Below are 14,794 nucleotides of genomic sequence, written 5' to 3' on the forward strand. Positions count from 1 at the left end.
AAATATTTCTTTGTATACAAAGAAATGTATATGTTAATTTAACTAGATATATTTTCTCAGTGACCAGATTATACAGCATAACATGACTATTTCAAAGTAGCTGCTAACACAGTACAACAAAGTTGTACTCAAATTTGCTCATGGAAGTAATGCGGTACTGAAGCTTGTAGAAATGTATTTCACCAATGAGTTAATGTCTTAGAAGCTTGTGTTTTTTTGAACTGGTCATCTAATTCACCATGCATAGGCTTTTCTAACCTTACAGATATGATGAGAGAGAGTGAATCTGTGTTTTACAAAAGCTGGGACAAAATCCACGAAGGTGGATAGGCATGATATTTCTCCTGCAACTGGCAGACTTCCTCTACCTGTGTAGTTATTAATTATCTCTGAGTAACTTGGCCTTAGAGATTCTTGTGTAGAAATGGGATGGAAATCAATTTTGAAAGATAAAAATAGCCTACTGGAGCCATTTTTTTACTCTAATAAAAGAAACGCATAACACCTGAGATACAACAAGAGGATCTTGTCTTGAAAAATTACAGTAGCAAACAACCAGGTGGACATGTTTTTTCAAACTGTGTATGGTTGCTTGATCTGATAGTCTGTTTTTTCTTTTATTGGATCTTTGGGAAGAATAAATTGTTTTATAATAGAGTGCACTCAAATTACCAATTTTTCTTTGAAAAGTTATCAGCAGTCTAACAACTGTGGTTGAATTTTTCATAATCCTCTTCCATTATATGCTCTCTTTAAAGAATGCTTTGGAAAACTTTCCTGAACTGACAGTCATCACTCGGGATTCAAAGACAAAAAGTGGAGGGACATCAGTGTCTAAGATCAAAATGAATGGCAAAGCGTACAACAAGAAAACGTTAAGGGCTTCTAAATCAACCACTAAATTAGCGCAGGTGAGTGTCCAGAAGGTTTATTGCTGCCACCATCTGACTTCTAATATGATAGCCATATTTGTATAAAACAGTTTCATTTATTAGTTTCTTCTGTAGATTCATCAAAACATAAAAATCTTTGAATGAAATGCATTTTCTGTAATAAAAAGAAATTAAAACAACATTTAAAGCTATATATTAAATCATTGGTTTAGCTCATTTATGAAACACAATTGTTATATTCCATTTATTATATTCCACAAAATATAACAAAACATTTCAGAGTGATTCTGCTATTTAAGTTCTTTTGAACCACACGTCTTGTTTACACATAATTACTGTATTTAGACCCAAATGCTCTTATCCAGTGTATCTATACAGGAGACTTCTGTGGCAACTACTCAAGTTTGCAGGAAGATGAAGTAGTAGTATGCTACTTCCCTTATGCAGGCAGCAGCTGGTATGTGTAGTTGGATGGGAAGGGAGAGGTGAGCTCTGCTGTTGCTGTGCTTCATACCTGTTGTAGCACGCCAACTAGCAGTGCCCTGCTAGAGCCTGTTCTGCTTCTGTCACCACCAGAACAAGAAGTGAACTTCAGGCCATGTTTCTGCGTGACAGTCGGCCTCCTGGACTGTTGCTGAAGCAACAATGTGTTGCCTTTATCATTGCAGTTGTGGTAAAATCACTGTGTAGCTCATAATAACAGCTTCTTAAACTTGCTGCAAGATTACAAAAGTGTATTCAGTGCATTCAGAAGGATTGAAAGCATTCTCGAAACGAGTTTTAACAAAATAATTTTGTAGGGAAAATAGAGATAAGAGATAATTGTGATACAATATAAATTACTGCATACCAAAATATATCAAAGCAATTATGTGAATGAAGTATTCCATTTCTGATCTGTTAGGGAAAGAAAAAAATATTTACAGAACAAAACATCTGTTATGTCTCTGTCTTGAAACATAACGTGCAGTTACCTGAAATAACTGTTCTTCTTGCAGGAGTTTACGGTAGATCCAGAAAAAATACAGTTGTATTCTTTGTATCATTCACTCCATCATTACAAATATCACATATATCTGACATGTAAAGAAGAGGTAAGTATTGGGTTTCTTATGCTGTATATTTGCATTCATTGTGGGAATTCACTGAGGGAGTTAAGTCTAAATATAGAGCGATTGTTGTATTTTTGGTAAATGAGCATGGACTGTAGCTTCCTTTTATTTTAATTAATTCCTTATGACAAACAAAAAGACATTCTGAGCATATACGTTGCCCCTAATGGACACTTTGGCCTAGAACATTCAGATATGAGGCTTACAAGTTTTGTGTGGAATCAATTTCTGTGGGGGTAAGCATTCTTCACTGTTTTCCAAATAAATTAAATTCTATCACCTCGTGTAACCCCTCAGGTCTAAGGGCTACTTTTTTCTCAGAATGCCCATTCGTTTATTTTTTACTGCAAATTTCTCGTTGACGTATTCCAGGTAGCAGAAACACAAGAGTTAAGCTCGGGCTCAGATGATAAGAAAAGCAGCTTTGGTAGGGGGTTTATTCAAAAGTAGAATGCTATTTAACTGTAGAGCATTGTAAAAGCAAAAAAAATCTGTAATACTGGCAGCCTAACATGTATGTGTGCATGCATGTCTCTTCTCTTTTTTTTAAATAGATTTCTTCTGTTCAGAAGAAGAGTGCGGATCTAGGACAAGAAGAGATTGTGCAGCTGTGCATGAAAAATATCAAATGGGTGGAGGATCTCTTTGAAAAGTTTGGTGAACTTTTGAATCGTGTCCAGCAGAAATGCTCATAACAAAAATGTATTCCAAATCTCACATTTTTCTACGGCACTAATCTGATGGAACAGAAAGCTCAGAGAGAGGCTCTGATTTCTTTTATAATGCCAGACCCAGACTGCGTTCTTCTTCGTAGGCATTTTTATTTCTCTTTATGGAACTTTGTGCCTTGGCTCTTGCTGAGGAAAAGTGATGCTGCCAATGAAATCGGTCCTTTGGAGGTGGAACTAAACATAAACCTAACCAAGTTTTTAACCTGAAGAATTATTTTCTATTTTGTAAACTATTGGATAACTTAGTTTTATTTTCAGAAATGTTTTTGACAAATGATAAAGCATGCACTACATATACTTTTTTCTTTATTGCTAAAAAGATAACAACACTTAAAATACTACAGGTTTTTCCATCTCTGACTAAGCAACAGAAAAGTCAGTGTTGGGGTGAACTAACTTTTACATACGTCTGGCCACCAAATTTAGTTTTGTACATTTTGTGAACAGAGCCGGAGTGACATCAGTTTCTGCGAACATACGTTGCCATCATAAAATCCAGAAATGTCAATATGCTTTATGGACTCCTTTTACTATTGTCATGTTCAGGAGACTGAACGTGGAGTTGGTGCAATCCTATGACTGCTTTTTTTGTGTCAAATTATATTGTAATGAAAGACAATGACCTTAACTATTTTCCCTGTTTTGAAGAAAAAAAAATATTTTCCTTTATACTGCGGTTTTGTTTTGTTTTTGTTGTTTTGGGGAAAAAAAATTCAATTGTACATTTTATCTCACTAATAGTTGTATTTTTCACAGAGAAAATATTGTGGTTAAAATTGTTTCATGTATCTTTGTAATACACTTTCCATTGTTTTCAGTAAATCCTATTCATTTATATGTTGATTTCTTATTGTAAACTATATATCTTGAGGTAACCCTTTTGTTTATACAGGTTTGCTTCAGTGTTAACCAGAATAATGCATACTAGACTAGTTTTGCTTTAAGTGTAGTTGTGTTAGACACTGCAAGTATTTTCTGATACGCAAAAATAAATTTCTTACTAAACTAGCACTTGATTAACTGAGAGTTTAAATGAGGAGCTATTACACTTTATCTTTGTCAACAAAGATTGATGATTGAATAGACTATATGCAGTGTTAAACACAGCTTACATAGTTGTTTGTAGAACTGGCAGTTGCAGAGCTGTTCTCTTTTTGGTGCCTTTCAAGTCTTCAGACATCTTGTAGCTTTTTTGTCCCTCCAGTTTGTTAACAGTTAGTAGTGCCACTAGTCACACTCAGACAATGAATGTAATGGGCTCTACTCCAGGAGAACATTTTCTCATTTTCTTTAAATTTGCCAACAGAATGCCTTACTGAGTCATTCAGAATGGATACTTACTCTACTGGGGTCCTAAAATAAAAAATAAAAACCATGTTGTTCTTTTTCAGAAAACATAGGAAAAAAAATCATTCCTTTATCCGTTCACTGCCACTTAGTGCCTTAATTTCATCCAAGAAAGCAGGGTTCACTATTCATTGGCCAAATGAAGTAATGTTCATTGCCATGTGACTTTTTTTCCTGTTATCTGTTTTGATCCTATTTAGTTGTTAAATATTCATTAGACCTTAGAACTATAAAGAGTTTAATGAATAGATGTGAAAATGCAATGATTTGATCTTGAGTAATCAAATAGAGGTTTGAATAGTAAAGCATGTACAGAATTTTAGCTGATTAGTTTTTAGAACCTTAGAGGATGTTTACCATGTTTCCAAAGCTTTTCATCTTTTAAAAGCAATAATTCTCCTCTACAACTTGTATGCAGACTACAGTGAACAGAAATCGATACGTGCCCCTGCCTTTTTTAAAGCCTCTTCACGGTGTTTCTGCTTTAAAAAGGGAGGTCACTATCACGTTAACAGATGCATTGTGCTACTGTTGTGTCTACTATAATCAAGGATAGCAATGTGGACTTTACTTAGGAAGAATGTGCAGAATGTTAGAGCAATCATAAAGCTAATTCATTTTTTCAGAGTAAAGAAGGGTAGGCACTGGGTTGAAGAGTTGCCATTGTTTCAGTCATACTGTGTTGAACCTCACAGGAGCTAAAGTTTGTGGTTAGCACATGAAGCAAAGTTACCACCGGTAGTGATCAGCTAAAATCATTTTAATGTAAATATGCACACTGGAGACGTAGTAGCAATGTGCCTGGTGTACTATGTAACCTATAGTAGGAGTTCCCAAATTTACTTAGCGTATTTCCTTATTGATGGGGGTGATTGGCAGCAGTTGTTCCTGGCTGTGTAGATTCATGAGAGGTATTTCCTCTCATGAGGAATATATATATATATATATATATATATATATATATATATATATATATTCTTCACCCAGGTGGAGTTCTGTTGTTTCCTTTCAGTGATACACACAACACAGTTTGGGAATTCCTAACCTGTAGCTTTAAAAATGGTTAGGATGCAGACTGAGGGAACAAGAGTTGGCTCCTTGATTGTGTAGCAATGAACCCATCAGACTTTGTGTCTCACATCCCTCCCTTATACCACTGCGAAGCAACTAACTGAGAGAGGTCTTTACACTTTCTAAATGATTTCTCTACTGCTACTTTATACATCCTTTAGAATTTTGAATCTAGAAGTAGCTTTAGGAAGCTACTTGTTTTAATCCAAGTCCTTAGAAACTGAAAGAAAAAAAAAAAAGGTTTTTGGAGTAGTTTCTCCATATTTAAAAGGAAGGTAAACTTTAGCAACAAGTATCTAAATAAAATGGGCCAGGATGCTCTGCACTGCCATAGAGGGTGGCCTGGCTTATTTTTGGCTGTTTTATTCCCAGGACCAGTTAAACAAGCACTGTGCCTGTAGAACATAGGAAAAACTTTTCTTGAATAAAAGAAACTACCCCAGACTACTAAAGATGTGATAGAGCTTCCATCTTTATCTTGGGCTACAAAGATGGTGGCTGGATTATTAGTTTACCAGTTACAGTGAGTAAAAGCATGGAACTTTCAAGTGTGTGAAGGATCATAAATGAAAATAAAGTTTTGTTAGTGGGATTGAAAAGGCTTTTTATACTGAAGCAAACTTAGAAAAAAAGTCAATGTACAAGTTACTTTTTTGCACAAATGCTTTGTTCTGTTGCATTTTAGATAATTCTGCACCCACACCTCAATCTTTTGTCTTTTTCTTGAAGCAACAGTGAGGTCCTTACTCTTTGACATCTGACAGTGGAAACTGAGCACTCGTGACTGCAAGAGAAGATGCACTAGGAAGGAATAAAACCCTCTTTAGACTATGAATTAGCAAAAGAGAAATTTATTAAACTAATCGTGTGATGAACTATGTTTTTTTTAATTCCACTGTCATTTCCTTTAGTATGGCATCCCTGTTTACATTGGGTTTGTTTTTATTGACATAACAGTATTTCTCTTAAAGGCAGATTTTCTTTGAGATGCTACTTCCAAAGTCTTGTTTGCAAAACATCTGAGACAAAATTGGATTGAAAAACTTTCTGAAAATGGCTAAGGACTTTAGGGTCTTCTATGACCTGTAATGTATTCATATATTGTCTAAATGAAATACTACTTTTTAAAAAGGCAAATCTTACAGGCTGTCTTCCAAGTAAATGATTTCCATAGGGGAAATATATTTTAAATATTATTTAAATATTTACTACTATTTAAAACAATTTTAAAACTGAAAAGCTAAAACTATGGTCGCAAAATGTCAGTGTGTCATCACTCATTTCTTTTTCTTTGCCAACACGTGACATTTGGTCTCTTACTCTGTTACACACCTGTGCATTACAGTGTGCACGTTCTGCCATATCTTATTGTTTAAGCTAATATTAACATGTCATTGTTAACAAATGCATGTTTTCTGCATATCTCCTCTACATATGGCAAAAAAAGAGGCTAGGGCTATATAAGAGACACTTTACGCGTTCTTAGTCCAGATTTTCAGGTGGTCCGTAATACAATGTATGGAAATGTGAAAAAGGACACAGTTTTGTACCATTCATGATGTTATTAACTAAACCCATTAAAGTGAAAACACTTTTAAACAAAAAACTCATAATGCTCAGTCATTTATTATTAAAATACTAAGTCTTGGAAAGCTAGTTTGTTGGGAAAGAAATGGCAACTTAGACATTTTCTGATCTCAATGCGAAGAAATACATTTCTTTTTCATTATATCCCATGAATTAAGGAACTTTTTTGTTATTACATTTATTGGTTCTAAATGTTCTGCATTCATTTTCACAGCGTATCTGCCAGTTCTTAAACTGATGTGAAAAATGAGGAACCAGAAAATTGGGGTAAAAGAGAGACGACTTCTGTGATTCAGGTGCCTTTTAGCTATACTGTTTTTGTTTATTTCCTTCTTGCTTAACCAGAATGCTACCTCTATGTACCTATAGGGAAAAAGTGGTGCTAGAAGGTTTTCATTTTTTTTTCCCAGTTACAATGAACTACTCCATTTCTTATGAATATTTTTCCTACACAGAGGGCTGAAATCCCATATTGATGTGGATACATGGTAAGTGGCCTCTGAGCCACATGCTTGTAGGAAAAAGTGAATCTGAAGGGATGGAATGTTTTCTATAATGGTCCTGTGTGTAAGAGCTGCTTCCCAAAGCAAGATTCTACTTTAAAATGCTGCTGTTTTTTGTTTTGTTTTGTTTTGTAGGTGTTTTTGGTTCAAATTATTATCAGATTATGTCACTGACTTTTTTTTTTGATCTACATGTGTTGCTTGAAATATTAAACTATGTAATTGGGAGTACATGCCATAGTGTTCTAAAACTTCCAGGGCTTGTGACAGCCAGACCTTTTAAGTAAAATTGTGTTGCTTGTCAACCTCCTCCTTTCCAACTATGGTGCCTACTAATGTGATTTCTCTGTGCATTATTCATGTATCACATTTTTGCTGCAGCAACAAAGTAAATGGTGTGATAACTGAATAAAAACTAAAGCATCAATGCTTTGTCATGTGGTTAGGTCCAAATTGGTAACTCGTTCGAAGCTCTGGGAGAATAAGGATTTCGATGTGTTCACTGAGTAAAGCACCTTTGGATTCTGAAACCTCCTAGCTTTTTGTTGCTGGTCACCACATAGAAGTCACTATTCATAAACTTTGGTAACAGAAGAGAGAGTAAGAGAATGTTTTTTATTTGCTTCAGTGCAAGGTCCAGCAATTGTTCAAACAGCCGCAGAGGTGCATTGACCACAGTCAATGGACTTTGCTCAAAAGAAACTGAAGAGAAAACTTACCCCTGAAGATCAAAGTGTTGCAATTCTGGAATCAGCTGGTCCAAAAAAGAAAAAGTACTTTGCCAAGCATTGTTATGTTCTTTTCCATGTGAACTCTGCAAGTTCTGTTGAGTTCTAGTGGGGGTAACGAGGCTGTCTGCAGGCAGTGCTTCCAGGGCTGTTTTCTCATCCTAAACTGGGGGCCTGGCAAGACATGACATGATAGGGTTTGGTGGTCCCTGCACATTGTACATTAGTATAAAAAGTGAATTATAGACTCACGTGTACAAATAAGACTCCTCTGCTCTTGAACACAAGCCTTACGCTTGGTGTAGTGATATCACTGGTACATAGCTATTAAATAAAAAAGTCAAGTGGTCAATATCATGAACTCGCTTATGATTGGCAAATCCATTTAGAGTTCTCCCTCCCCCCTTATTTTGTGTGCTCCTACTGTCCCATTAAGCTGGTCCCACTAGTTGCTGCTTGCTTTGGGAGTAGGGTTGTGAAACTTGTCCCTGCCAGATCAGCGTAAATTACTACCTCACCATGCTTCAACTGAAAATCACTGCTTACTTGGCTTGACCTCCGGTTCTCTACAATTGTATAAACTGGTGAGACCAGCTCCCTAATCCTTTGTGAATTTACCTAAAGCCACTTTCAGTAGTAAAATGAGTAAATGTATTCATTTTTGTTTTGCAATGTGCAGAAGTTCACATTGTTAGTTACTCTAGCTTACCTGAGAAACGGTAACTCCCAGCTGGGCAGATGGTAACTTCTGGCCTTTCAGTTATTTGTGTCTGATGATGCTTGAGACTGCTTATTCTTTTCACACAGGCTTCTAGTGTGCAGATGACAGTGAATCTTCACAGCTCTATGAGGAGTCTTATCCAAATGGTGTTGCGAGGATCATGCTATGCTAAGCACACTTAGGTATGCTGTAATCAATCTCTGGTTATAATGTATAATCATCTGGAATGTCTCGGAAGACTTCTGCAGGAGGAAAAGTGGAGAAATCTATTTAAGACACAAAATAGCAATAGCAAAATTGAGAAGCAGAGTCACGTCCGTGCATTTCTGGTCACGTTGCTAATACTCTTTGCTCCCATACACTTTCCTAAAGTAAGCAGTCTCAAGGAATTCTGGCTCTGACTTGCTCCATTTCCAGCCCCTGAGTGTGGATTGCTATTCAGAGGGCAGTGTGTTCCACCGGAGGTCAGTGTTCACCAGTGCAGGCTCAGCCTCTTGCCTCCCTGCCCTTCATTTGCCATTGAGCTGCTTGACTTTGTCCTCTAGCCACATTGGTATTCCAGCCCAGGAATGGAAGGATTGCACTCATGAACAATGCACGCTTTGTCAATTCAAACATTCAGTCATCCAGAAGCTTCTGTTTTGGGAACTTACTTGTTTATTGTTCTGGTCTCTTCAAACATGCAAGGGTGGAATCCTTACAGATTTCACATCACTGTATCAAACTGAAGTTTTGTGCTTCAGGAGTAAATCACACTCTTGCCCAAGCTGTGCAACTGAAAGTCGCTTCTCCATGGTGGGGCAGATGTGGCTGGCATCCTGGATTGAATGTTGCAAGATGGCATTGCTATATCCCACAGAACCTGCTACTATATGATCTCTTTTAATGCAAATGTCATGGGAAATTGAGACTAAGCAGAGTGAATTTGTGAATAACCTGCTCTGCATCCTAAAGGATGCAGTCTGTCTCCTCTAACCCATGGAGTTCAGCCCCAAGCAAACCTCTCATGCTCTTTAATATAAATAACAGAACACCTTACTCACTAATAAGACAGATTTGCTGCGTCAAATCTTGTATCAAATACAGCCTTTTGCAATCCAACATTGTATGAATAGCTATTTATGTATTTAAATTTGAGATTAAAAAAGGTTGAAGAGAGACTTGGGACAGTTTCACTATCAAAATACATAACAGGCTTTATATTTTCATGTGAAGAAATTGGGGAGATTTAATAATGTTATGGCAATTGTGACTTTAAAAGATTTCTGTAACTGAAGCTGTTGCTTTTTCATACATATTTATGTGAGAGCGTGAACCATATGCATATGAAATTTATCTCATTATTTGTGAATGGAATAGAGCAACATTTTAAGGGCTTACTGTTTAAAATGTTCTCTCTTCATCAGCTTCAGCACACTGCAATGAATACAGGCATTGTTGGTACTTAAGTGGGGAAAAAAAGAGTAACTGTTCTAAATAACTGGAATATTTAATTTGAATTTTTATGGTAAGCATTATTTGCTATGCTTTTTCAGAAACAAAGCCATGAAGACTGAATCCACTAGAACCTTGCGATCATGGCAATAAAATTTTATGTATATGCAAATTTAAACTGTGTTGAAATATGCTTAGACGCTTATATTGTTATGGGAAGACAATTGAAATCTGAAGAAACATCTGATATTAGAGTCTTCTATAGTCTGACATTTGTTTATGAGACGTCAGATTGGCATGTGAAATGTGCAGTCTGTGTTAATCCTTCAGAGAAGTGGGATCTAAATTCTTTTGAAAATAAGCACTATGATAATATTCTTCTGCAAGAATGCCTGTTTCTTGGTCTGTCAATTTTCAGCAAGAAGTCAATCTTTTCTAATTTTTGGCACTTAAAATATAAAAAAAATATTTTGGACATTGACCATTTCTTGGTTTTAGAACATTTTTATTTTGCAGATTTGGGGTCTTAAGTTTTAAGAAATTGAAACAAACTTTATCCTTTGTTTCTTTTAAGAATGTGTAGCATTTCCAAATTCCTTAACCAAGCATTGATCTGCCTTATATACAACAGCAACCTGTATTTTCTCTTAATATGCCTCCATCTTCTTAAGCAAGATGTCTTCCAACTTCTGTCTTTTCAATAACGATACCAGAAGACGCAGTCATACAGTCAGTTCGTACTCCATGAGGTCTAGTATGCAATTATATCTCCTTCATTTGTGCCCAGAATGCCTGGAAGTTACAGGTGCACTCTCATCCAAATACACTGGCTGGCTGTCCGACTTCCACACTTATTATGGAAAAAAGCTAGACAGCACTTAGCATACATAGATGGATTCAACAGTTTCTCAATTTGTGATTCAGGTTTTAATTTTGCTGTCTCTCTCCCCCTAATCAGAGAAGATCTAGATAGGAGAGCCCACATTATCCTATATCATCTGTATCCTCAAGCAAACCTGTAGTTGACATGAGTGAGTGAATCAGATCCTGAGCAAAGAGACATGCCCGAAATTGTGGCTGTTGAATATAAATACTCTGCTGTATACTTCTAATTAAACACCAAGGTCCTCATATAAGTTTTCAAGGGTTTCTATGAGTCTGAAGTTTGTAAATCCTTAACAATATAGGTCATCTTCTTACTTGTGATGCAGTCAGATGGAGCATTTCTATACGACTTCAAAATCAGATCAAAATAGAATTTTCTTCTGCTGTTTCTCACTAGAAACATTCCATGGAACAGTTCTAAAGAGCTTAATACAACTGTACAAATTAGGACTCAGTTGCACAGCTTAAATTCAATTTTAATCACCCTAACTAGATCACAGAATTGTTGTTCTGTCTGTACAACTTCACATAATACTTTTAGATAGAAAGCCAACAGTAGAGCTGAATGTATCATCAAACTTCATTTAGTGGTACTGTTTAGTCTCCTATGCCACACCCTACAGGCCACACTTTAAGAAATTTACCTACAGCAGTACATGTCTCTGTACGTAACCCTGTATTGTTATTCTTTATTTTTCAGGGGAACTGCTTTTGGAACAAGGTACTGTTACACGTGTATATAGAAATGGCACTAAGTTGGCCCTAAATAATTTGGAGGATGAATGATGTTAATTATGACTTTATAACTGGCATTCTTTTGTGCATCTTGCCTTCAACTTTACAAAGGTTCATTTGGGGAAAACGTAGTGGAAGGTGAAGCTGAATATAGCATATTGCACTTTTATCCTCAGATCTTTCCATTACCTGTCTAAGGAATGACACTGGCTTAAAATGTCTATACTGGCTGAACAAGAGGTCATTCTTTAAAATGGCTACATGAAAATACACAATTTTAAATAATTAAAATAATAAATATATTTTTATCCACCTGTGTAAATATGTGCTTCAAGAAAGCATGTTATGGTAATGTTATTGTAATACTAAAAGTTGTATAGCTTTTTTTAATACCCTGTGATACCAGTTCCTGTTTGACAACAGCTGGCTCACCAGTCAGTAGCTGTCACCTGCCCACCAGTGTCTCTTACCTCTTCATAGCATTAGAGGGTAGGGAGAAACTGGTGTGATATAGCTGTGATCTCTTGGGGGAAAACATGGAGGCAAAGACAGAAATCTGCCTGCTGATGACTTAGTAAGAAAATACAGGGGCGGGGAAGCTTATAAACTTCTGGATGGGCAGATCGCCGTGCATTAAACTTGGTTCACTCATAAGGTGTAGTGTTCTTGTATGTGTCCTCCCATTTAAATGGGTCTTTGTAGGTCTAAGTTTTCTCAAGATTACAGCAAATCCATTGCAGCATGATTGACAGCATTAATTTTCACATAGATGTTGAAATAAAGCATTTTTTAAAAAATAAAAATGTACTTAGGCATTTACTGACATGCAGTAAAATTTATCTCACTATTTTGACAGTGCTAGGTCTAGCATTGAGCCTTTACAAAATAGGGAATAATAAAATAATATGTCATACAAATCCACATTGATCTATGCATTACATGTTTTTATTAGGCTCTTAATAGCAACTGTTGAAACAGACACCTGTGAGTCAGAACTATTTTTTTTTTAATGTCTTCCCATTGTCCCCCAAGAAAGAAATCTGTGTTTGCCACTTCCTATTGATGAAAAACAGCATCACCTTTCATTTTCAAAGGCTATTGGTTGACTACAGTTTGAATAGATCCCTTTTTCTGTGGGTGTAAGGCTTCTTTACCTGAAAAAATTTAACAGGAGGAACTTCTACTCTTCAAACAATCTCATTAAGTGCTTTACTGCTCTGTCAAGGAAACAAGAAAAAATGTTTGCCATAAGAGCTTGTGGTATCTAGCTGTGACCAGCTCTCCCAGCTTAAAATGAAATCCATTGTTTATTCACTTGGATACGATGAACAAACTTAGAGTGCCCTTACTGTACAAACTTGCAGTGCGACACATAAGGATAAAAGACAGCAAACCTGAACGGTGCTGGAGAGCTGGCAAGGGCGTGCTCCTCACAGAACGAGCTCTGGCCTCACAACAGATTGAATTCTGCAAAACCAAAGTTTAATAATCAAGACTTCAAAGTGATTTTTTTAGTATTACTTGAATATTGAAAATGATGAAGTGGAAACGTTGTATACTTACAAGTTTGCATGTCATGGAGTTCAGTTTGGCTTCTTGCCTGCTTCTATTGAGATGAGTAATATGTATAAAGGTAGTCAGTGTGTATATGTATATATAAATATATCTCAGGTGTGTCAGTAATACGTATATACGTACATGTTGTCTTAGCACAGGACAAAGTACCTCAGACTTACCAGAGAATGACGTTGGCTCTGGGTCATTTCCTTCAGACAGAAAATCACAAAACCCCGTTCTTACCCTGGAAGTGACTTAAATGATTTTATTCTGTCGGCCCAGTTCAAGCGACAAGTTCCGTTCCGCGGGGCAGCTGACCGAAGCCCTAAAGGGAAACCGCCCCCGGCCGGGGCCCCTCAGGGTGCCTCACACTGCCCCGACCGTTACGAGGGCCGCTCTGAGGGGCCGGGGCCCGGCGGCACGCGGGCGGCCGTTCAACCGCCGCCCTAGCCCCGCCCCTTATACCCCGGCGCAGCCAATGAGGGGGCCGCTGGCGCGGTGGCCCCGCCCCCTGGCGGGCTACCTCGGGCGGGCGGCGCGCGCCGGGGCAGTGCGTGAGGGGGCGGCGTGGCGAGCGGAGCTCCGCGGGACGGGCCGGGACGGGCATGGCCACCGTGAGGGAGAAGGCGGCGGCGCTGAGCCTCGGGGCTGCCTGTAGCCCTGCCGCCAGGCCCACGGGTACGGGGCGCCTCAGAGGGGGTAGGGGTGGCGGTGCGGAGGCTGCGTTGGCTGGGGGCGGCCGGTGGTGGGGCTGTCTGAGGGGTGCTCCTCCTGTACCTCAGCGTAGGTACCTCAGGAGGGGCTGCTGTGTGCTCTGTGGTGCTATCAGCGCCTATTTCATCCCGCTCCTTCTTACAGCTTGGGAAAATAGGTTCCAGCACGCTTCTACTTACTCTGTGCCAACGCCTTGTGTTAAAAAGTTTTATTTTCTGACGTGAATATTTTCAAAAAGCAGGTGGGTGTCTAATAGTAGCTCTGAGGATAGCTGTTAGCGTCGCCGAATGCTCTTATATCGTCGTCTCCCCAAAAAAATGCTCTCTTGCTCTCCCTTTCCCAACTTGCTGCTGTTGGGGCTGCCGGGCAGATGGAGGGCAGCTGGAAACTGGCGCCCACGATGGGATACAATTCTCCAGCCAGAGCCTCTTCAGACAGAACAGAAAAGAACACCTCCTGTATCTTTGTGGGAAAATGTTCGTGGTAATATGTTCCAGAACAAATTGCGTGTTGTTTTTTTCTTCTTAAACACTGCATCACACTGTTAATTTCATAGGTTTGAGGTCTGTCACAGCCCCAGATGGCTGTCTGTAGGATTGCTGCCAAGTCTTCATTCCTTATTTTGTACTTCAGCAGTTGATTTGTCTCTTCTTCCATTTGCTTTGCTTTATCTCTTTGTAAGTTACTCCTCTGATTTACTGGCAAACATTCTAATTCTAGCCCCTCTGGGGCCAGCTACTAGTGCCTTCCTTGAGCCACACAGCCCTCCACTCAGT

General features: G+C 38.1%; 1 protein-coding gene and 1 long non-coding RNA gene across 2 annotated transcripts in view; one reads left to right on the top strand and one right to left on the bottom strand.

The window, feature by feature from the left end:
• QSER1 (glutamine and serine rich 1) overlaps positions 1–5,040 on the top strand; it is a 42,291-nt gene extending 37,251 nt beyond the window's left edge. Inside the window, exons 11-13 of the mRNA XM_082761039.1 lie at positions 759–911; positions 1,892–1,987; positions 2,560–5,040. Coding sequence (XP_082617165.1) covers positions 759–911; positions 1,892–1,987; positions 2,560–2,700 — 390 coding nt within the window. The 3' untranslated portion in view covers positions 2,701–5,040. The remainder of the gene's footprint in view (positions 1–758; positions 912–1,891; positions 1,988–2,559) is intronic.
• Positions 5,041–8,423: 3,383 nt separating this feature from the next.
• Positions 8,424–13,599, bottom strand: LOC309878487. Its single transcript, XR_014317566.1, has 3 exons — positions 13,484–13,599; positions 13,142–13,214; positions 8,424–8,935 (listed from the first exon to the last, which is right to left on the bottom strand). It is a non-coding gene; the product is annotated as an uncharacterized lncRNA (long non-coding RNA).
• Positions 13,600–14,794: the final 1,195 nt, after the last annotated feature.

The sequence above is a fragment of the Aythya marila genome (assembly GCF_965140915.1).
Source record: "Aythya marila genome assembly, chromosome: 5".
In the NCBI taxonomy this organism is placed as follows: Eukaryota; Metazoa; Chordata; class Aves; order Anseriformes; family Anatidae; genus Aythya; species Aythya marila.